Source organism: Orcinus orca, chromosome 3, assembly GCF_937001465.1.
Source record: "Orcinus orca chromosome 3, mOrcOrc1.1, whole genome shotgun sequence".
Taxonomy (NCBI): Eukaryota; Metazoa; Chordata; class Mammalia; order Artiodactyla; family Delphinidae; genus Orcinus; species Orcinus orca.
This window is the reverse complement of record NC_064561.1, coordinates 1,412,937-1,436,643: the sequence shown is the minus strand read 5'-3', so window position 1 is coordinate 1,436,643 and position 23,707 is coordinate 1,412,937. Positions and strand designations below refer to the sequence as shown.

The window sequence follows — 23,707 nt, the reverse complement described above, 5'->3', positions numbered from 1 at the left end:
AAACAATCTCAGGGAGTCTGAGGTCACTCAGCCACCAGGGGCAGGACGGGGCCTCATGTCACAGCCCAGACCCCAATCCTGACTCCTCCTTGGGGCACTGCCAGCCCGTCCGCCCCAGGTTCAAGTGGATATAATGGCGTGTGGCCCAGGCAGTGGCTACACAGCTAAGGATTTTAAGGAACAATGCAGCGAGATGCCAGGGCCACGGTCACACACGTGGAACATCTAAAGCCAAGAGCGGTCGCAGGATTCCGCGCGTGGGCCCCTGAGGGCACTCTGGAGGCCGTCGCAGACCCTCAGGTCCCACGTGAGGAGACAGCCCACTAGAAACACAGCCGGCGGCCCCCCTCCCAGATCTCGTCCGGGTCAGCCTCCTGGGCACCCGGCCTCCTCTGCACAGCACGGGGCAGGCTCACAGAGGGAAGAGCAGCCCAAACCCAAAGGTCACACCAAACCCCACGGGAGAAGAGTAAAGCAAGGTGATGAGGCGAGAGGGGAGGGGGGGGGTCCCTCGGGAAGCTGGCCACTCAGGATTTCCAGCCTCTTCCACAGGAAGCCAGCTCACGAAGCACCAAGACCTGTCCTGGGTCACACTCAGAGGACTTGACCCCTGACCCCACAGCCCCGCTTCCCAAGCCGCCTCGATGCTGACGATGCTGACACAGATCAGCATGGAGGAATGGGGGAGCGCACAGCTGGGGGGCTGCTGGGAACTCAGGACTGGCCCACCCCGAGGCCCCGCCCCTGAGGCCCAGCCCCAGCAGGTGCCACACTCACCGGATGGTCTCGATGATTTCATGAGCAGCATCGTGGTGTTTGTCCTGAAAGACAATGGGACAGGGTTTAGAGCCGTCCCTCCACCCTCCGGTGATGGTGGCGACCAGAGGAGGCGGGTGCTGCAGCCCCCAGGACTCCCCGCCTCATTTCCCGACCCACGGGACCTACCAGAGAGCCCTACCCACAGCGCTGGGGCCATGTCCTGTCACGTGGGACACGCTGGCTTCGGGAGCGCCTGTTCCTGCAGCGCCCTGCCGCCCAGTGGGCTGCGGGGAAGGGACCGGGACGGAGTCTAAGCCCCCGACCCTCCTTCCCCAGGACTTCCCCCGGGCGCTCCTGCAGCCTGGAAGCCACAGGCCTGGCTCTGAATCCCTGAACCGCTGCAGGCCTCGGTTTCCATCTGTAAAATGGGGAAACACCAGTCGTGCAACCACCGGGAGCGGGCAAGCAGCGGTCCTCCCTCCCGGCCACAGCGGCGCTCTCCTGGCCCCACTGCGCCCGGCGGGCTGGCCTCGCCGCTTTTCCCGAGGAGCACATCGGGGGTCGCTCTGGCCTTTCGCCGGGGTCTTGGCAGCCAGCTAACCCAAGACCGCGCAGAAACCAAGTGAGGACGACGCATCGTGTGGACGGTCTGTAACTCTAGACTGCACCTCTGCCCCGCCAGTGAAGGTTTCTATCGTGGTGAGGAGGGGTCTCGAAAGGATGCACAGCGAGAGGAGGGGCTGCGAAGAGCATGGGCTGAAGCCGGAGGTGAGATGGTCAGGCCCAGAGCTGCCAGCCCTGCCCCGGGACAGCGACTGCCCCTCTCAGCCCAGGCCACCATTTCCACGATTCAGAGGAGGATGGCAACGCGGGCAGAGTCCCTGCAGGTCAGGGCACGGATGCCCGTAAGGTCCCAGGACAGGGCCCCCCACGGCGCAGTGTTCCTAACAGGTCAAACAACTCCGGAAACACCCTTTGTGTCCTAAGCCTCATGTTTGCAACAGCAGCCCTACTGAGATATAATTCACACAGAATGGGCCTCCACTTCAAGTATACAGTTCAGTGGGTTTTAATACATTCAGAGCTGTGCAACCATCACCTCTATCTAGTTCCAGAACATCCCATCACCCCATTAGCAGACGTACCCCAATCCCCTCCCCAGCCCGTGATAACACTAACCCACTCTCTGTTTCTGTGGATTTGCCAGTTCTGGACCTTTGTAAATAGAATTACGATATGTGACCTTTTGCCCAGAGTCTTATTTTTTAAGGCAAAGGAAAAAAACCAATCTTCTATCGTTCTTAATAACATCCTCCAACTTACCAAGGACGGAGCAGTAAATATCCATTGAACTCATATTACTTAGACAAGGCAGGGGGCGGGAGATGGAGCACGTGCGGTCCAGCACAGGACAGCCCTGCAGACCAGTGGTTCCCGAGACGGGGGAAGCGACCCGCAGCATCAGCACCACTGCTGACCCAGAAACCCTTGGGAAGAACCACTGATCGGCCCCAAGGCCTCCTGGCAAACGGCAGGAAACAGTGAGGACAGCTGGGTTTGGAAAACAGTCTGGCAGCTCCTCAAAGGTTAAACAGTTAGCAAATGACCCAGCAATTCCTCTCCTGGTGTCTGCCCAAGAGAAATGAGAATATTTGTCCACACAAAACGCTGAACATTGGGTTTCCCTGGTGGCTGGTGGCACAGTGGTTAAGAATCCAGCTGCCAATGCAGGGGACACAGGTTCGAGCCCTAGTCTGGTAAGATCCTACATGCCGCGGAGCAACGAAGCCCGTGCACCACAACTACTGAGCCTGCATGCTGCAACTACTGAAGCCTGCGTGCCTAGAGCCTGTGCTCCGCAACAAGAGAAGCCACTGCAATGAGAAGCCCGCGCACTGCAAGAAAGAGTAGCCCCCACTCACCACAACTAGAGAAAGCCCATGCATAGCAACGAAGACCCAACACGACCAAAAAAAAAAACCACACACAAAAAAACCCCTGAACATTAATGTTCACAGAGGCGTGATTCACAACCGCCAAAAGGTGGAAACCACCCAAATGTCCATCAACAGATGAACAAATAAACAAATGTGTCCCTCCACACACTGAAATATTATCCATCCATGAGAAAGTGTGAAGCACTGACCCTCGCTACAACGTGGACAGACCCTGAGAACATGATGCTCAGTCAGAGAAGCCAGACAGAGGAGGACACACAGGGTGTGATTCCATTGATGGGAAATGTCCAGAACAGGCAGATCCACAGAGACAGAGAGTGGGTTCCTGGTTGTCAGGGGCTGTAGAGGGGGGTGGGAGGGATACTAATGGGGACGGGGTTTCCTCTCGGGGTGATGGAATGTTCTAAAATTGGTAGTAGTGACGACTGCACTCAATGAATACACTACAAAGCAGGGAACAGCATGCTTTAGGTGGATGAGGTGAAGACTGTGGGAATTACACCTCAAAACAGCTATCAACAACAAGAACAACAGGGACTTCCCTGGCGGTCCAGTGGTTACGACTCTGTGCTTTCACTGCCGAGGGCCCAGGTTCAATCCCTGGTCACAGAACTAAGATCCCACATGCTGCACGGTGTGGCAAAAACAAACAAACAAAAAACCACAACAAAACCTACAGGAGGAAATGCACGGTATCGTTAGAAGCACCTCCGCCTCAGTAGGAAGACACTGAGCATCTCAGACACTCACACGGCCGACAGACTCTGTTCCTGGTCCCCAACATTCAGTGAGTCCACAAAGACAGTCCTGGCAGCCCTGAACTCCCTGGGCTCCTGGACCCACTGAAAGCAGAGAAGACGCCACGCTGTCCTGCAGGGTCTGCTCAGAGACAAACGCACACAGCACAGTGTACAAGGCGCTGAGGTAGTCACAGGATGAGGAGGAGGGTCTAGAACTTTCCACCAACGCTCTCCCACGTCACACTCCTCCTGAGGGGAGCCGGCCCCCGTGCACTGAGGAGCCTCAGCAGCCCTGCGGGGCCCACGTGCAGAGGAGCCACGGGAGGGGCCTCCTGGAAGCCAGGCATCCCGCCCGGTCCAGCCTTCAGATGGGGCAGCCCCGGCTAAAGCCCCTACTGCAGCCTCCTGAGGGACCCTCGGCCGGAATCCCCTGGCCCGCCTGCTCTGAATCCCTGCCCTCAGAAACCACGGGAGGTCATCAGTGTGCGTCGTCTCAAGCTGCTAAATTCACGTCTGCGTTTAGGCCGATACACTACCCTGCGAGCACGGCCCGTAAGAACAAGTCTTAGAGCCACAGGAGGACGTGGCAGCAGCCAGGAGAGTCTGATTCCAGTCACCACTGTGGAGTTACAAAACAGGGTGTGAGCTCTGAAAGGACCCCGTGAGCATGCGCGTGTGCCTGAGCGTGCGCCGCGTGGCAGCCCCGTGCCGGCTCGGACTGCGCTCCCTCCCTTGGCGCCCCCCAGGAGGCTGGACGCGCCCCAGAGACGCTCCTCCTGCAGGGGCGGCAGGGGCCCTCACGGCACGCGGGCCGCAGCCCTGGCTGAGCCACCACGTCTCAGACCGAATCACGCAGACCTGGGAAGACGGGGGCCTGGAACGTGGTCTCATCTGTGATGAGATGAACTCAAGCTTTCCCAAGCTTTCAACTTTCAAACCAGAACAAAAGGAAGGAAACAGTTTATGATGTGCCTCCTACTATCTGAGGATGCTGCTTTAGGGACTGGCCAGCTTCCAGCGACCGTCCTGAGTCGTATGATTTAAGATGCCCTGATCACCATCGATGATTCAGAAGCTCTCACAGCTTCTCGGCTGTGGCCTCTTCTTCTGCTTCACAGGCCTTCAGAACAGATTGACGCCAGAAGCCGACCCAGAAAGGTCCAACTGAGAACAGCCCTGAGGAAGCCCACGCTTAGGAGCGCCCACACCTCCTTCCCCAGGGGAACCCTGGAACTCCGGAGTTTGAGGCCAGCCCTGGTCTTGCTGCACGGGACGCCCGGCCTCCCTGTCCCAGCCACAGCCCCGGCCCGCTGCTGGCTGCCTGCTGAGTCAGTGACTAACCCAGGCTCTTCTCACTGACAGCCTCAGAGCCTCCGCAGGAAGCCGCGCAGAGGCTTAGCGAAATGCTGCTCAGCACAAAGCCGCGGCCTCACTGCGGGGTCCTGGGAAAGCAGCCGCAATAAGCACAGCCGTTCCCGCCTGAAAAAGCACGCTGTGCGCAAGCCGGGGGCTGTCATCAGGCCTGAGCCGCCACCAAGCCCGTCCCGTCCGCTCCCCTCCCCTGCCCAGCTCAGGGGAGGGCGGGGGCCGCCCACGGGGCTGGGGAGTCTGGCTGTCCCACTCGGCAGGCCCCTGCCTCCTCCTTGACCGTGAAGACAGGTGTGGGAACAGGAACTCCACCCGGACGCCCGCAGGTCTGGTTTTGCCCCTGCTCGTCCCCACAGGCCCTGCACCCGGCCTGAGGAGCCTGGACAGGAGGCCTCCTGGGTGCTCGCTGCCAGGGCACAGCCCACCCCTGAGCACACAGGCTGGTTCACGGTGACAGGGGCACGACATCTGGAAACATCGTCCCTCGAGGACCCGGCGAGAGGCAGGGGGCAGAGACTAGGGAGGAGACAAGACGTGGACTCCGTCCTCCTCTTCCCACTTGCAGCAGGAAGACGCCGGGACCCAGGGGGCCTCCGAGGCAGGGGCATCACACCGGGACGAGCATCAGAATCCCTGGTCAGAGTGGAGCTCTGGGGCCCACCCGCAAAGTTTCAGAGTCAGCAGGTCTGGGCCCCAGGAACCCGCATTCCTAACCAGTTCCAGCTGGTGGGGAAGCTGCTGGCCCAGGGGCCCTGCTCAGAGAACCACCGGCCTGAAGCAAGCAGGGACCACACTCTGTATCACCGTCTGCTGGGGGCATAAGTGCCCAGGAGGTGCCGAGGGGGAGCACCCTGGGACTCTGCCCGCGGTCCCCACTCCCCAGCAGGCTGCAGGGGGCACTGCCTGCGGGCTGGGGGTCGCTGCCTTCTTCCCCGAGGCTCTGCACACCTCTGGAGACCTGGGGTGGAGGCCAAGGCAAGTGGGACAGAGCAGCCAGGATGTGATGCACGCACTGCTTCCCAAAGTGGAGAAGCACAGCGGGAGGAGTCAAAGGCACGGGAGATGGAACACGGCGGGAGTTCTGCCGGCTGTCTGTCTGCCTCTCTCAGTGGCAGGGCTTTGAGAGCAGAGGTCTGGCTGGAGGAGTGGAAAATCCACAGAAGGCTCTCAGTCTGGGAGGAAAGCCAGGTGGGTGAGCAGAGGGCCCCGAGGCCCAGTGAAGGAGCTCAGCCTCACCTCTCAGCCTGCAGCCCCGCTGGGGAGCACCTCTCAGCCTGCAGCCCCGCTGGGGAGCACCCACTTGCCAAGGAGAGGGAGCAGGGCGTGTAGGGGGAGGCAGAGGGCCAGCGCCTGCGGTGGGCCTGAGTATTCAAGAAGCAAACAGGTTTTCAATTGAAAATGAGTGCATTTCACCCAGGGGCAGGGGTGGCAGAGAGATTGGCTGTGCAGCATCACACGGGTCTTGTCCACAGTCAGCCCTGGATGTCCGCAGGCCCCCAGCAAGGGGGTGCTGCCTGGCCCCAGGACCGTACCTGAGGACAAGCCAGGCCAAGGATGGGAACCGCCCGGTAAAGCGATGCAAAGGAGAGAGCCAGGAAGGAGGATCTCCTCCCACCGCCCATCCGGTCCTCTCCCCGCAGGGCCAGGCGACAAACCAGGCTGGTCTCGGGACCGAGCCGCGTCTCAAAACCCTGCCCGCGAGACTGGCACTGCAAGAACAGTCAACATGGGAAAACAGGAAGGGGCTGCCGGGACCCCATGAGGCCAAAGTCCAGCTGGAGGAGGAAGAGAGAAGAGGGAGCAGGCTCGTGGCTCCCGGGCCACGGACACGGTGCAGGACACGGTGGGCCCGTGGCCCTGACCCGGGCGGGTGGGACCCGCTGTGCACACTGGGGTACCGATGACCAGGGTCCAAGGAAGGAGCCCTCACGAGGGAGAGGGGTCTAGAGCCTCACTGTGCCCACAGCGGCCCCTGGCCACCTGGACAAGGGGCAATGGTGCGCGCTGGCCCACTCCAGTGACGTGTGCTGTGAGCACAAGATGCACGCAGATTTCTAAGACAGCACGCGCGAGCACACACACACGAAGTAAAACTGCCCTTTACTAATTTTTTAAACGACACGTTGAAAACGTAGTATTTGGGCTATACTCGGTTATGTACAACGCTATGAAAACGTACCTCGCCTCCCCCTTTTGACTCGTCACGTGGCTCCCAGTAGGGCATGTGCGTGGCTCCTGTGCCCCCTCACCTACCGCCACACCTGCGGGAGCGTTTCCAGACCTGACCCTGAGCTCCACGCCTGGGTCCGCAGCTCACGGAAGCTAGTCTGCGCAGAGCCAGGACCGGCTGGGACGCCCTGCTGTCCGGGCAGCCGTCCTTCTGCAGGACGGGCATGGGTGTGTCCATAGGAGGACGGGGTGCCACGGTGGCTCCAGGGGTGACAAGACCATTTCAGTTGCTTCAATCCAAACTAGCCCACCTGTAACAGCCCAGGTCACCCACCCACACAAGGAGCGCCTGCAAGTGCTTAGCGCCTGATGCCGGGGGTCCGCATGGAGGGGCCGTCGTGCAGTGACTCCGGTGGGACGGGGGAACACAACCACCAAAAGTTCACCACCAGAACTTTTCTTGCCCTCACCAAAGAAAATGCTTTACTGCCACAGAGCAGTCCGGCCTGAGGCCGAGGCCGTGACGGGAAGGGAGGGAAAGCCCAGGGACCGAGGGGGCACAGCTGGAGAAGGACTCACCTGGAGCTCCCCAAGCGACAAGCAGCAGCATGGCCTCCACCCCGCGGTCTCAAAGGCCAAGGCGAGCTGCACCCCCAGCCTTCAACTGTCTCCCACTCCAGCAAGGGGTCCTGTTAGCACCGTATCAGTGCAACTGTCATCGCCCCACCCCAGGACCAAGCCAAACGAACGCCTCTCCAGGGGCTTCGAGACCCTACAACCTGGTCCACACACACGGGAGCATCACTCAGCCACGCAAAGGGGTGAAGCCCTGACACAACAACGTGGACGGACCCTGAGAACACGATGCTCAGTTGAGAGAAGCCAGACACAGAAGGACACACAGTGTGTGATTCCACTGATGGGAGCCGTCCAGAACAGGCAGATCCACAGACACAGAGAATGGGTTCCTAGTGTCAGGGGCTGGGGCAGGGGACTGCGGGCCCTTTGCGCTGATGGAACGTTCTGGAATTAGAAGTGATGGTTGCACCGCTCTGTGAATATAGTAGAAGCCACTAAATTGTACACTTCACATGGGTGGTGTGTGAATGCTATCTTGACAAAGCTGTTATTTAAAAAGACACAAAACCCACAAGACCCAGCACGGCTCCTCTTCCCCTTGTCCCGCCCCTTCACCTGGTGTCTGTCCCAGACCAGGTGTGGGCCCAGCGTGTCCTGTGGCCCCAGCACCTGCTCCCCGGTGGGAGCCTCACTCAGCCTGCAGGGTGAGCACAGAGCAGACGCCAGGGAGCCACCTGCAGACCACGGGAAATGTGAGCCACCACCACCATGCGACGTGCAAATCCTTCCCGAGAGCTCCCCGCCCCGAGCCTCACGACTCCCGCCATCCCTGTGGGCACCACCCCGTGGCGGCCCCCTGGCCCCCAGCACACAGCCTGCAAAACCCCTTCCCCACCCGGGAAAAGACGCATCAGGTTTTTAAGGGAGAAGCATTCTCAGAGGTAACCTCTCTCACACACCGGCTGCCCGTGCACCTGGTGTGAGTCTAACGCGCTTTCCTGGCATTGGCTGCGCACCCCATGACTAACTGAGGGGATTTAAACGGAAGCCCCTCAGAGATGAGGAGACATCGTCATCCAAGGTCAATACTCAGTGAAGCACACAGCCTCCGGCCTCCCAACTGCAGCTCACGGGAACCTGTGACTCGGCAGCCCTGCCAGGCGCCCTGGACAGGAAGAGGGCCCGGTCCGACACAGGGGCGCCAAGGAACAGAGCCCCGGGCCAGGCACCGCGACAGCGCCCATGGGTGGGGAGAGAGAGTCTGGGAAGGAACGACAAAGGCGGGCGGTGAGGGAGGCACTACAGAGCCACGTGTGAGCTGCGGAGCACGGCAGACAGACACCCAGCACGTCCTCTGTGAACACCCTTGGGACCGCTCAACGCCATGGGCGCGGCAGGAGACCTGGCTGGTGGGAACGGCAGGGACAGCTTGAAGGGACAGAGAAGATGCCAAAGAGGCCTCCAGGCAGCGCCCTGAGTGGGAGGAAGGAAACAGGACTGTCATCCCACAGCCAGGGAGAGAAGGCGCACGCACTGGGGCAGAGCGCCAGGACCACGAGAGGAGGACACGGCAGAAAGAAAGAGGCAGGAGAGGGGTTTCCTGGGAGACGAGCGCCGGGCTGGGACCCAGGGACGCGCAGACACAGCCAGTCGCACCCTACAGGTCACCGAATTCAAAAGGGACACCAAACACTCTGTATCTTGATTGTACCAATGCCAACAAAATCATTACATCGGTGCGTAGCTTTGTAAGATGCCACCATCAGGACAAACTGAGTAAAGAGAACGTGGGACGTCTCCGTCTTATTTCTGACGGCTGTGCAAGAATCTACGATAATCTCAAAATAAAAAAGTTTAATTAAGGAAAAAAGGACGCAGCTCCTAGAGGTAGACTGGGGGCCGGTCCCCTGCAGCTCCCGCCACCTCCTGCCTAGTGAATATCCAAAGGGCCGGCCACCTCTGGCTCCTCCCACCAGGAACAGAGTACACAGGCAGCATTTGGACGTTAAGGTACAAAAGTTCAAAAGCTAACAGTCACGTACGTATGGAATATCAGGCTTTTCAGGTGATCCCTTCCTCTTTAAAGAGGCTACTTCACCCACAGAAAGTCGTTAAAGGGTTAACCTGCCTTCCACCTGAGCTCAGATCAGGCAGGACTCATACCAGCAGAGGTCAGATCAGAAAATATTTTCTGAGTCATAGGGAGGGATGGCTCACTCGGCCACCCACTTCAGCTACTACTCACAGTCGAGTGAAGGGCATGACTGCTCAGCGGGCATTCATCAGAGACTTGTGGGCTCTGAGGAGGAAGCCAGAAGCAGGCAGGGACAGTCACGCTGGGGCCGCTCCACGCCCACAGCCTCAGTGAGTCACGGAGGGGAAGGACCACTGCACACCCTCGCAGGCTCCTGCCCAGCCATCAGGCAGCCGAAGATACCACCTGCTCCCTCCTGAGCTGAGACCCGGTTTTCCCACCAAAAGAAGGGCCATGCTGCTTTAGAAATGCTGCCGTGAGCTACAAGTGGATATCTGGGAACTCTCAGTCACAGAAGGAACAAAACTCGCCCTGCACCCCCTGCACCCCGCCCTCCCATTTGTCAATTGCGCAAAAGCCCATTTTGGAAGCTGGACACTTCCGCGTGCGGACGGCTGTGGCTGTTTGCACTTCCTCCTGCAGGTGCCCCCTCCTCAGAGAAGCCACCCACACCTCCCCCAGGGCAAACCTGGCAGCCCCACCCTCTGGGACCTCAGCTGGTCCCATATACGGGGCACTACACCTCAGGTGACCTTCTGTGTTTATAGATCACCTACCGTCCTTCGTTCATAAGTTTCTTGAGAATAAGAATACTGTCTACTGTCCTCCGTGCCCCCTGGAACACTGAGTGTAAATATCCAGGAGGTGCTTGCAGAATGAATGAATCAATGAACAAACAAGCTCAGTCATTTCAAACGTGCGGTCACATGAGTAATCTGACCTTCTGGAAAGTTAAGCTTCTAGAAGGAGCCCATTTTCTTAATGTACTCAGCATCGAGTCATCACAAAATACGAACTCTTATAAAGTACCGCCCCCTCACTTCCCATGAGAAAGCAAAATTCCTCAGCGGGGAAATGGGAGGGTAGCAGACGTTACCCGCAAAGCTTTAGGGAGGCTGCGGCTCGCTGAGCCCTTCACTAGGGCCCCTGACTGCTTGCCTGGTAGTGGGACAGACACACCAGGAACGGCTGCTGACCAGCAGGAGGAGCGCCCGGCCAGGCAGGCAGCACACCCCGCACCCTGCCAAGCGAGGTCCGGCCAGCAAGGGAAAGACGCTCTCCACTTCAGAACCGCCCACCGCTAGAAAGCCAGGTCCTGCCAGGGCCTGGACACATGAGGCCTTTCTTACAAGGGTTACAAATCTGTGGCCTTGCTCTGCCTCGAATAAAAGACAGAGATGGGGACAACGTGACCATCTCCAGATGAACTTTCATCTTTGTTTCAAGTGCCTGGGTGCTGGGTCACAGTGGATTTCTAAATTCTTCCAATACTCAAAAATACCAATTTCTAAGATGCAGAAGGGTTGTTAAACATACACTTAGCACAGTCCCCAGTCCCACTCCTGAGTATTTTCTCAAGTGACGTAAAAACCCAAGTTCACATGGAAACCTGCCCTGGGATGTTTACAGCAGCTTTATTCCTGATCCCCTCAAAACTGGAAATATCCCACAAGTCCTGCCACCCGCAGGCGAATGGACAAACGGAAAATGGAATACAACACAGGAAGAAAAAGGGGTGACTTCTCATACCCGCAACAACAGGGATGACGGACTTCCCTGGTGGTCCAGTGGCTAAGACTCCGCGCTCCCAATGCAGGGGGCCTGGGGTCCATCCCTGCTCAGGGAACTAGATCCCGCACGCCGCAACTAAAAGATCCTGCACGCGGCAATGAAGATCCCATGTGCCGCAACTAAGACCCACCACAGCCAAGTAAATAACTAAATAAATAAATATTAAAAAAAAAAAACAGGGATGAATCTCTGATAGGTTTTGCTGAGCCAAAGCAGCCAGAATCAAAAAGCTACATACTGTTGTTCCGTTTATCTGACTTTCTGGAAAAGCCAAAACCTTAGGGACAGAGAGGAGATTAGTGGCCAAGAGGCTAGAGGCGCGCTGGCGCCAAAGGGCAGCAAATGGGATGACGGGATTGCTCTGCCGCCTGACGGCGATCATCTGTCAAAACTCCTAGAACTGTGCACTACAAGTGAACTATGCTTCACGGCTACTAAGGATAAACGAATTATTACATTTTGAAAAATGCGCCGGCCAGCCAACCGGTACATGACAAGTGCAGTAAGAGGGGCGGGGGAGGTGAGGCAAGTGGATCAGCTGGAGTTCTGAAGGTTCTCCCCACTTTCAGTTTCCGTGCCCTGGGATGTCTCCCCGCCCTGCCCACTGCTCAGGCCGCCCACCGGGCCACCCGGAGCTACCCAACCGGAAAAGCCAGAGCCCGGGCTCAGCCGCGCCTCCGGGCGCAGGAAGAGCAAAAATAGAAAGCGCCGGTGCGCAGTGGCGGGCTGGAAATCCTCGGACCTCGGAGAACCGGGGAGAACCGCGGCCCGGAGCCAACATCGGCTCCCGGGCGGTCCCAGCGTCCCGACCCCGCCCCCGGCCGCGACACAGTTTCCACAAACTGACACACACGGAGCCCGCGCGAGGGGCGGGGCGCGCGGGCTTCCCCGCCGGGTCCCTGGAGGCCGGTCCCCCGCAAGCCGAGCGCGCGAAAGAGCGCCCCAAAGGCGCCGGCCCACGGCGCCCGCTGCGCTTTCCCTCCCGAAGGCGGGCTACAGGGCCCAAGCGTGGACCCTGGGACACGAACACGCGCACCACGCCGCCACCGGGGACGAGAGGCCGGGCGCCCACCCGGCTGGGCACCCTACATTTCTGGAACCACCGGGACGCCTGTGTAAATTTCCGTTTGCCCTGTCATTTTCCAAAGGCCACTCAAAATCAGGGGACAGAATGCCTCCTCTCCAAGGGTCCGGCCAGTCCACCCACTCAAATTAGGTGACAGAACGCCTCCTCTCCAAGGGTCCTGCCAGCCCTCCCACTCAAATTAGGTGACAGAACGCCTCCTCTCCAAGGGTCCTGCCAGCCCACCCACTCATGATCAGGGCACAGAACGCCTCCGTTCCAAGGGTCCTGCCAGCCCACCCACTCAAGATCAGGGAACAGAATGCCTCCTTTCCAAAGGTCCAGCCAGTCCTGCCACTCAAGATCAGAGGGACAAAATGCCTAACTAAAACAAAACAAAAACACAAAAAACTGGAAAGAGGGAGAAAAGGGTGTCCTCAAAAATAAAAAAGCTAAGCACGTTGACAGCGCCAAGAATTAACTACCAGGAAGAAGAAACCCTACATGTCAGATCATAAAGTACGGACAGGCAAGCCCGCCGGCAGTCCAGGCCCGGGGGTACCGGGGACCCCAGCCCGGCAGAGCCAACGGCAGCCCGGCTCGGGCGCCCCTCGGAAGCGCGGGGTCCCCGCGGCCGAGTCTGCGCCCCCGGCCGGCCCCGGCTCCCCTCTGCCCACCCTGCGCGCGGAGGCTGGAAACGGCCGCGGAGAACCACGGCGGGGCGGGAAGGAGGGTCCAAAGAGGGTCTGGGGACTCGAGTCGCTCCGTTTCTCGGTGGGCCCAGCGCTCGCCGTGGGGGAAGAGGAGCGGGGGTCCGGGGGGAGGGGACGGGCGGCACTCACGTAGACCGGCAGCGGCCACGGGTAGACGGCGGGCTCAGCCCCCACGGGCGACTTGAGCCTCAGCTCCAGCTTCTCCCCCATGTCTGCGCGCGCGGCCGCCGCACCATGCTAGTCGGGCGGTTGGGGGAGGGGCGGGGCGCCGCCGGCGGGGGCGGGGCAGGCAGGCGGGCGGGCGGAGGAGGGCGGGCGGGCGGGCGGGAGGCTGAGGGGAGGGGGCCTGGCCTGGGCCTCAGCCGCCGCCGCCGCGCTCCCGTCCGGCCCCCGGCTCCCTCTTTGTGGTCACAGGCCCGGAGCCTCCAGCGCCGCCGCCATCTTGGGCCGGCGTGAGGCGAGCACAATGAGCCGGGGGCCGGGCTGAACCACTCGCGGCGCGCGCGCGGGGGGGCCCGGCGCGAAGAGGCGGCGCGCTCCCGCTGCCCCGCCCGCCGCTCCGCGCGCGCCCCCCCTCAGCCCCGCCCCGTGGGCTCGCCCGCTCTCACGCACGCACGAACGCACGCACGCACGTCCTCGGCTGCCCCCGGCCTGCCCCACCGGCCCGACGTGGGGACCCGGGGAGACCCCTCGGGGCCTGCGGTGGCGGGTTCGAGTCCACCTCTTGGCGTACCGTGACCACCCCCCCCCCCCGTCATTAATGACTGTAATTGCTCATTAAATGTGACAGCCGGAATCCCTGCTTCTGTTCCCAAGAATGCCGTTTATTTAGCCTATGCTAGGCACCAGACCCTGGACGCTCAGTACTGGCAAAAAAGGAAATGCCCTGCCCTCTTGGTGCTCCCATTTTAATTGGAATAGTAGTGACAATGCTCGGGGGAGAAAGTAAAGTGTCATCAACGCTACGGGGATGGTTAATTTCATGTGCGCACTGCGCGGGGCCCCGGCAACCACAAACATCCCAGATATGGTCAGGAAGGTATCCTGACCTGGAAGGACCTGAAATCGGTCCACTTTGCGTAAAGGAGATTGTCAATGCCACGGCGTGGGTGGGCCTCGTCAATCAGTTGAAGGACGAGAGAAGAATGAGGTTCCGTAGAAAGAGGGAACTGTTCCTCCAATGGCCTTCAGACATCAGCTCTTCCCTGTGTCTCCAGCCCAGAGTCCTGCCCTGACTTGCCTGCCTCACGGTCACATGAGTCAACTCCTTAAAACAAAACTATATATGTAAAAATACTGAATATATACAAGACTATTAATTTGTATATGTGTGTATACATATTATATATATGTGTGTACGCATGCATATATATTGAATATAAGGTATGTACATACACGTTTATATGTATATACACATATGTTTATATGTGCGTGCATATGTAGTATATGTGTAAGTACTATATATAGTATACATAGAAACCTATATATTTGTGTGTATATATTGTATATATGTATGTATGTGTATATATAGTATATGTATTATACATGTGAACATGCTGTATATATACACACCCATATATTTATATTTGGGTGTGTATATATACAGTATATGTACACTGTATGTATGTATGTATACAGTGTATAGGTGTGTATATATGTTGTATACCTGTATGTGTATATGTTGTATAGGCATTATATGTATATATGTATATACTGTATATATACCCACTTGCGTATGTATTTATATGTATATACATGCGCATATTTACGTATAGGTGTGTATGTGTGTATATACATTGTATATATGTATGTGTATATATTTTATATATATGATATATGTATGTATATATACTGTGTATTTATATATACAGCACATATATATTTTTATGCTATATGCTTTTATATGTAGGTGTATATGTGTGTCTATATGTATGTATGTGCATGTATTGCATTTATTATATGTGTATGTATAGTATATGTATGTATACTGTATATATACACACCTAATATATCTTTGTATGTATGTATATATATGATATATATATACCTAGGTGTGTATATTGTATATGTTATATGTATGTGTACGTACTGTATATATACAACTATGCATTTTATTATATGTGTGTATGTATAGTGTATATGTATGTGTGTATTGTATGTATTATGTGTATATGTGTGTATACATACTGTATATATACAAACTATGCATTTTATATGCGTGCATATATGTATGTGTGTATTGTATATACTATATGTGTATATGTCTGTATGCGTACTGCATATATACACAGCTGTATATTTTTGTATGCGTGTACATATGTACGTGTGTGTGTATATACACACACACCCTATGGATTCTGTTTGTCTGGAGAACCCTCACTGATACGGACACTTATGACAATTGAGCACCTGCTCTTTGCCAGCCAGGGAGCCAAACGCTTGTCCTTTCTGTGTCTCCCTTAAGTGTCACAAGTCCCAGGAGGGAAGGTGATGCCGCTCCTACCAGTTGAGGTGCCTCAGGGTCAGAGAGGTGCACAGGGCGGGGGGCTGGAGCCCGGTGGAGCCCAGGTGGAGTTCTAGCAGCAGTACAGCCTAGCAGTCCCACTTCCCCGGGTGCCTCTCACGAAGACGCCGAGGGAGAGACCGGGTCTGAAGAAGGGGATGAGGAAGCTTCCGTGGGTCTGCAAGCCCAGACCAAGGCTGACTCGTCAAGGGTGTTAGAGGTCAGGACTCTGGTTACCCTGGGAGTACACAGAGCCATTCCCATTCTGAAAAAGTATCCATTCTGCTCTTGTTTGTATGTTCACCCCCCTCCCCCAAATCTTTTAAAAACAGATTCTCTTGGTTGCTGGGAGCACACACGGGGAAGTTGTGTGTGAGGGGGTGTGATCCAGGGGACAGGGAGGATAAGCCCCCCACTCGTAGGGCCAGGAGTGGCTCAGCTTTCTGAGCTGAGGATGGCCCGCGAGGTCCCAGAGAGAAGGGTCCCTGCTCCGTCCCTGCTCCGTGCACCCCATTCCCAGCCTGAGAAGTCCAGAGCACCCCCCCCCCACACACACACACACACCAGGGAGGAGAGCCAGTCACCCTGGCTCCCAGGCTCCGGCTCCAAGGCTCCCGGCACTAGGAGCTATTTTCATCTTTCATGCCCTAGGACACGCCAGAGCTATTGTCTCCGGAAACTCTCTGTCTCTCGCCTGCCCGCCATCCCTCCCTCCCTCCTCCGCCTCTTCCCCTCCCGCTCCAGCTGTCCTGCCCTCCACCCTGCATTTCTACATAGGATGGCTCGCTTCTCCCCATGCCCACCCCCACCGTTCGATGGATGTGAAAGCAAGCCCTGGGGACTTCCCTGGAGGTCCAGTGATTAAGACTCCGAGCTTCCACTGCAAGGGGTGAGGGTTCGATCCCTGGTCAGGGAAATAAGATCCCACATGCTGCCTGGCACGGCCAAAGAAATAAATGAATAAAAAATAAAGTTATAGTGATGAAACAGCCCTAGTGGTGCAAGGATGGGACGTATAGCTCTATGGTAGAGAGTAAAGGTCCAGAAACAGATAGATGAGAACTTGATATGACAGAAAGTGGGGAAATTAAGGAGTTTTCAATAAATAGCATTAGGACAATTGCATATCCATGTGGGAAAAAAGTAAATTAAAAAAAAAAAGCAAGCCATGATCAGGTGTGACCTTGGCCCCATGGCCATTGGCACAAATTGTGCTGTGGGACGTTCTTCCTTAGACTCCTCCCTCCCTCCTGTGTCACTGTCACTTCCTCCAGAACCTTCCTGGACTCCCCTACACAAGCCCGGGGTGTGCCCTCACCCACCCTGGATCACCAGAATTCCAATCCCGGCCCACCCTTCCCCGCCAGGTAAAGAACTGGGCCTGGTCAATAAGACCGTAGAGGTCCTCGGCCATTGCTATTGCAGTTGGAATTGTTACTGTGTTTACACAGGGTGACCAACACCCGCCCCCAGTTTGCCCAGGACCGCTCAGGTTTGAGCGCTGGAACTCTGGGGAAACCCTCATTTCTGGGGAACCCCAGAAGGCTGGTCAGCCGATTTAGGACGGATCTTTCACTTGAGATCCCAACCCCCGAGAGCCAGAAAGGGAATCTCCCCTCTCCTTCCATGGTAACCTTCATTCATTCATCCACTCATCCCTTTATTCAACTCCTTTATTCAGCAAGTATTTAGGAAGCATCTACTACATAGCAGACACTCTTCTAGGTGCTGGGGACAGTAAACTGAGAAGGTGTGATTTGTTACATGGGGATGATGTCTCGGAGACCACTGAAGGGCAGGGGAGGTGGGAGAGGGAAGGGGCAGTTCTAAATGCAGGCGCTGACAGGATTGGGGCAGACCTTGCCCTGGGACAGGCTGGTTGCTTCAACACAGCTGTCCTCGCCCAGGGCCATCCTGCCCCCACCTCACCCAGTTCTTCGGTGATGTCTGGGGAAAATCTGTGGTTTTCACACTTGGGAGGGGCCCCTGGAATCAAATGGGTGGGGCCAGGGATGCTCCTGAACCCCACACAGTGCCCAGGAGGGACCCCCAGCAGAGGATGACCCGCCCCGAGTAACCCCAGTGCCACGGGGGAGACTCTGTACTAACATTATTCAGACCAGCTGGTGCCCCCAGATTCCTGCACAGGCAGGGACTGTATCCGGGCCACCTCTGTATCCCGAGGTGACCTAGAGTGGGGCAGCCAGGAAGGCTGAGATGAGTATCGGGGGTGAAATGACAAATCTCTGTGCCCACCCTCCCCGCCTCACCCCAGGGGCGATGGCCTCTATCTCTTCCCTGTGCAGGTAGCTTTTCCCTGAGCCATTTCTTCTTGTCAAGGTCCCTGTCGCAGATTGGATTCCCCGAAGATGACGTTGAGAGCAAGGATTGGAATGCAGGTTGTTGATATGAGACGTGCAGAGAACAGATAGAGCTGCCATAGGGTCCTGCAATTCCACTCCTGGGCATAGATCTGGAGAAAACTCTAATTCGAAAAAATGCATGCACCCCTGGGATTTCCCTGGTGGTCCAGTGGTTAAGACTCCGTGCTTCCAGTGCAGGGGGCATGGGTTCCATCTCTGGTCGGGGAACTAAGATCCCACATGCCGTGTGACAAAAAAAAAAAAAAGAAAGAAAAGATACATGCACCCCAATGTTCATTGCAGCACTGTTTACAATAGCCAAGACATGGAAGCTACCTAAATGTCCACTGATGGATGAATGGATGAAGAAGATGTGGTACATATATACAATGGAATATTACTCAGCCATAAAAAGAAGGAAATAATGCTATTTGCAGCAAAGTGATGGACCTAGAGATTATCATACTAAGTGAAGTAAGTCAGACAGAGAAAGACAAATATCATATAATCTCACTTATATGTGAAATCTAAAATACGACACAAATGAACTTGTCTACGAAACAAAAACAGACTCACAGACATAGAGAACAGACTTGTGGTTGCCAAGGGGGAGAAAGAGGGAGGGAGGGTTGGTTTGGGAGTTTGGGGTTAGCAGATGCAAACTATTAAATATAGGATGGATAAACTACAAGGTCCTACTATCTAGCACAGGGAACTGTATTCAATATCCTGTGATTAGCCATAATGGAAAAGAAAAAGAGTTTTATTTATAGGTTCCATCCCTAACTGAGCTGGCCCATCCCCTCCCATGGTTCTAAGTGCAGCCCGAGGCTGCAGACTTCCTACCATGGTCTTCAGCTCCAGAGCAAGCCACCTGCAAACCAGCCGCATCTTCCCAGGGGCTGGCAACTCTCCTTTGCTACTAATTCCAAGACACATCCAGATAGCAAAAATGTGACCATGAAAAGAAACTCAGGCATGTTCAAATCAAGGAAATAACATACTTATCTCTGTTTAGCACTTGCTTAATTTTAGAATAGCTTAGAGTTACAAAAATGTTGCAAAGATCTGTACAGAGTGTACAGAATGCCAGTGGACCCCGACCCAGTACCCTTATTTCCAACACATTAGTACGACTTGTTTATCCAACTAAGGAACCAAGATGGATACATTACGATTAACTAAAGTCTACACTTTATTAGAATTTCCCTAGTTTTCCCCTAAGGTCCTTTTTCTGTCCCAGTCTCCTCTGGGCTGTGACATTTCTAAGACATCCCTGGGTTTTGATACCTTGAAAGTTTTGAGGAGGACTGGTCAGGTATTTTGTCCCTCAATTTGTTTATCTGTTTGTTTTCTGATGTTTTTCTTATGGTTGGTCTGGAGTTCCGGGGTTTGGGGTGGAAGATCCAGACAGAGATAAAAATGCCATTCTCCTCAGGTCACATCAAGGATACACACCATCAGTGGGACTTACGACAAACGAATTTACCCTTGATCACCTGGCCAGTATCGTCTTTTTTTTTTTTTTTTTCCTGCGTTTGGTCTTCGTTGCTGCGCGCGGGCTTTCTCTAGTTGCGGCGAGCGGGGGCTACTCTTCGTTGTGGTGTGCGGGCTTCTCATTGCAGTGACTTCTCTTGTTCCGGAGCACGGGCTCTAGGCATGCGGCCTTCAGTAGTTGTGGCTCGCAGGCTCGGTAGTTGTGGATTGCGGGCTCTAGAGCGCAGGCTCAGTAGTTGTGGCGCGAGCTTAGGTGCTCCACGGCATGTGGGATCTTCCCGGCCCAGAGCTCGAACCCGTGTCCCCTGCATTGGCAGGCGGATTCTTAACCACTGCGCCACCAAGGAAGTCCCCAGTATTGTCTTTTAACCCTCAGGTGGACATTCCTCTTCCTCAAAGGGCCAAAATTAAAGACACAGACAACGCGGAGTGCTGGTTCAGGTGGGAGCCACTGGAACACCCCTATCTTCCTGGTGGGAGTGCAGATTGGAGCAGCCACTTTGGAAAACTGTCCAGCGTGATCCACCAGAGCTGACATTACTACTCCAGGTCTCAGCAGTTCCCCTCCAAAGGGCACACCCAAGAGGAACATGTCTACTCCCTTCTAAAGGACGTGCACCAGAATGTCCATGGTGGTTCTATTCACAGTAGCCAACAACTGGAAATAATGTAAATGTCCTTTCAGAAGACAACGGGTGAGGGACTTCCCTGGTGGTCCAGTGGTTAAGACTCCATGCTCCCAATGCAGGGGGCCCAGGTTGGATCTAGATCCCGCCGTGCCACAACTAAGACCTGGCACAGCCTAAATAAATAAATAAATAAGTATTAAAGAAAAAAAAAAAGAAGACAGCGGGTGAATAAACTGTGGTACATTCACATCCGGCGTCGCAAAGGAGGAGACTGCCACTACACACAACAGCCTGGATGAATCTCAAAATACAAAGGTTGGGTGAAGGCTGTCACACACAACAAAGAGGACATACTTTAGAACTCCATTTACATGAAGTTCAAAAACAGGAGAAACTGATGAAATTAGAAGTCAGACAGAGGTTTTCTCTGGGGGATATTGACTGAGAATGGGCATATAGACTTCTTGGGGGCTGGTTACTTAGAGAAAGAGATGGATAGTTAGATTATAGATAGATAGAAATTTATTAAACTGGTCACTTGGTAATGTGTGCTTTTTTTTTTTTTTTTTTTTTGCGGTACGCGGGCCTCTCACTGTTGCGGAGCACAGGCTCCGGATGCGCAGGCTCAGCGGCCACGGCTCACGGGCCCAGCCGCTCTGCGGTATGTGGGATCCTCCCAGACCGGGGCACGAACCCGTGTCCCCTGCGTTGGCAGGCAGACTCTCAACCACTGCACCACCAGGGAAGCCCCTCTGTGTCCTTTTTGTATGTATCTCATACCTCAAATAAAAATGAAAAAAAAGAATAAAATAAAACTAGGTCTGCGATGGTGGAAGTGTAAAATGGTGCAGCCACTGTGGAAAACAGTTTGGTGGGTCCTCACAAAGTTAAACATAGAATTGCCATATGATTCACTAAATTCTATTCCTAGGCAGAGAGCCAAAAGAATGGAAAACAGGGACTCCAACAGATATTTGTACACCCATGTTCATAGCAGCACCATTCACAATATGCAAAAAGCAGAAACACCTCAAATTTCCATCAACAGATGAGTGGGCAAACAAAATGCGGTCCCTCCTTACAATGGAATATTATTTAGCCTTACAAAGGAAGGAAATTCTGACACTCGTTACAACATGGATGAACCCTGAAGACATGATGCTCCGTGAAATAAGGCAGGCACAAAAGGATAAATACCGTCTGATTGCACTCACACGAGGTCCTAGAGAGTCAGATCCACAGAGACAGGAAGTAGATGGTGGGGGCCAGGGGCTGGGGGAGGGGGACAGAGAGTCAGTGTTTCATGGGAACAGAGTTTCAGTTTGGGGAGATGGGAAAGTTCTGGAGATGGATGGTGGGGATGGTTGCCCAACAATGGGAATGTACTTAATACCAGTGAGCTGTGCACTTAAAAATGGTTAAGATGGTACATTTTATGTTTATGTGTATTTTATCACAGTTAAAAGAGAAACAGTGGTAGCAAATACAATCCTAATAAGCAGCTTTGCAGGCAAAGCTTCTGCCCCAGAAATCTGGACCCCCCTCAGCATCCTCTTGATGCCTTCCCGATGCCTCCTTTCCTTTGTCCTGGGGTCAGTGAGCTCATTCTTGGCAAGACTGGGAGCACGGATGCATCTGTCTCAGCAGGGAAGGAGGATGAGAAATCTGTATGTCAAGGTGAAGGTCATCCAGCAGATGTAACTTTGGACAGATGTCCTCATGGAGAAAAATGGACACCATACATTCTACGAACAAAGCAAGGTGCTGAGGGGTGTGCAGAAGAAACGCATGTTTGCACACACACACATGTATATACAGTGTGCTTGCGTATGATGGGCTCTTTCTGGCTCACAAGAAACACACCACGCACGGTACCTGGAAGGGAAGAGTAGATTGCTATTCCCAGATATCCGAGTCTCTCCCAACAAGAGGACCGTGCACATCCCCACGCTCTGCCATGTGTGTTTACAGGGTCTCCCGCTAGAGTGCTCACAACATACACCCCTGCCCCACTGACCCCAGGCTTGATGATGCAGAGAAGTTACCTGCTGCTGCATACAAACCAGCACACAACTCAGAACATCCACCATGTAATACGCTCCTTGCTCTGTAGATCAGCAATTTTTCAAAAAAAATTTATTGGAATATAGTTGCTTTACAATGTCGTGTTAGTTTCTGCTACACAGCAAAGTGAATCAGTTATACACATACATATATCCTCCCTCTCTTTTTTGGATTTCCTTCCCATTTAGGTCACCACAGAGCACCGAGTAGAGTTCCCTGTGCTCTACAGTAGGTTCTCATTAGTTATCTATTTTATACATAGTATCAATCGTGTATATATGTCCATCTCAATCTCCCAATTCATCCCACCCCGCTCTTCCCCCTTGGTGACCATATTTTTGTTCTCTACATCAGTGTCTCTATTTCTGCTTTGTAAATAAGATCGTCTATACCAATTTTTTCAGATTCCACATATATGCATTAATATACTATATTTGTTTTTCTCTTTCATTCTAACCAGTATGAGGTGATACCTCACTGTAGTCTTGATTTGCATTGCTCTAATGATCAGTGATGTTGAGCATCTTTTCATGTGTTTGTTGGCCATCTGTGTATCTTCTTTGGAGAAACGTCTATTTAGGTCTTCTGCCCATTTTTGGATTGGTTTGTTTGTTTTTTTGATATTGAGCTGCATGAGCTGCTTGCATATTTTGGAGATTAATCCTTTGTCAGTTGCTTCCTTTGCAAATATTTTCTCCCATTCTGAGAGTTGTCTTCTCATCTTTTTTGTGGTTTTCTGCCATGGTTTTCTGTTCTCTGTAGCAGAAACTAACACAACATTGTAAAGCAACTCTACTCCAATAAAATTTTTTTTTAACATCAAGCCTGGGGTCAGTGGGCAGGGGTGTATGTTTTGAGAACTCTAGACCCTGTCTTTAATCAATATTCCTTAGAGGAGAAAGCATGGGCCCTTAAAGCCTCTCCAAATGGCCTCAAGAAGTCTGGAAACTTCCATCCTTGTCCTCTTTTTTTTTGCCAATCATGATTCAAGGATTTATTAAGTCATACATGCAAAACATACTGCTAATCGTATTAACAAAAGATCAATGTAAAAACACTCCACAATTCTGCAACTGTCAATTTAAAAAATTTTGTTCTAGTGGTTGAAAGGTCCAAGCTCGTGTTCTTGCCAGCGGGTAAGTCGTACAGAACTTCGTTAGTACGAGCACGGGGTTGACAGAACCTCACAGACCCCAAGGAACATCGTTAGGGCAAGGACAGGAAGCGTGTGCACGCTGTGAGGCAAGAGGCGGTCAGTGTTATTAGTCCAGGTGCAGTGTCGGTGATCTGGCAGGGTTTACAGTTTAAGAATATCTAAGTATGGGCTTCCCTGGTGGCGCAGTGGTTGAGAGTCCGCCTGCCGATGCAGGGGACATGGGTTCGTGCCCCGGTCCGGGAAGATCCCACATGCCGCGGAGCGGCTGGGCCCGTGAGCCATGGACGCTGAGCCTGCACGTCCGGAGCCTGTGCTCCGCA

General features: G+C 54.3%; 1 protein-coding gene and 1 long non-coding RNA gene across 6 annotated transcripts in view; both read right to left on the bottom strand.

Moving 5' to 3' along the window:
• The window catches only part of DOT1L (DOT1 like histone lysine methyltransferase), a 55,075-nt gene extending 41,485 nt beyond the window's left edge, over positions 1-13,590 (bottom strand). For 2 of the 5 annotated variants that reach the window (XM_049708516.1, XM_049708526.1), the window contains exons 1-2: positions 13,305-13,590; positions 778-821 (exon numbers count right to left, since the gene is read on the bottom strand). In XM_049708516.1, the coding sequence (XP_049564473.1) occupies positions 778-821; positions 13,305-13,385 (125 nt within the window). In that variant the 5' untranslated portion in view covers positions 13,386-13,590. Of the gene's footprint in view, positions 1-777; positions 822-945; positions 1,140-13,304 lie in introns of those variants that run through there. The other 3 variants (XM_049708519.1, XM_049708518.1, XM_049708515.1) reach the window with 3 other exon arrangements.
• LOC125964101 (uncharacterized) lies at positions 3,035-9,807 on the bottom strand. The gene is made up of 2 exons (XR_007476767.1): positions 6,122-9,807; positions 3,035-6,091 (listed from the first exon to the last, which is right to left on the bottom strand). It is a non-coding gene; the product is annotated as an uncharacterized LOC125964101 (long non-coding RNA).
• Positions 13,591-23,707: the final 10,117 nt, after the last annotated feature.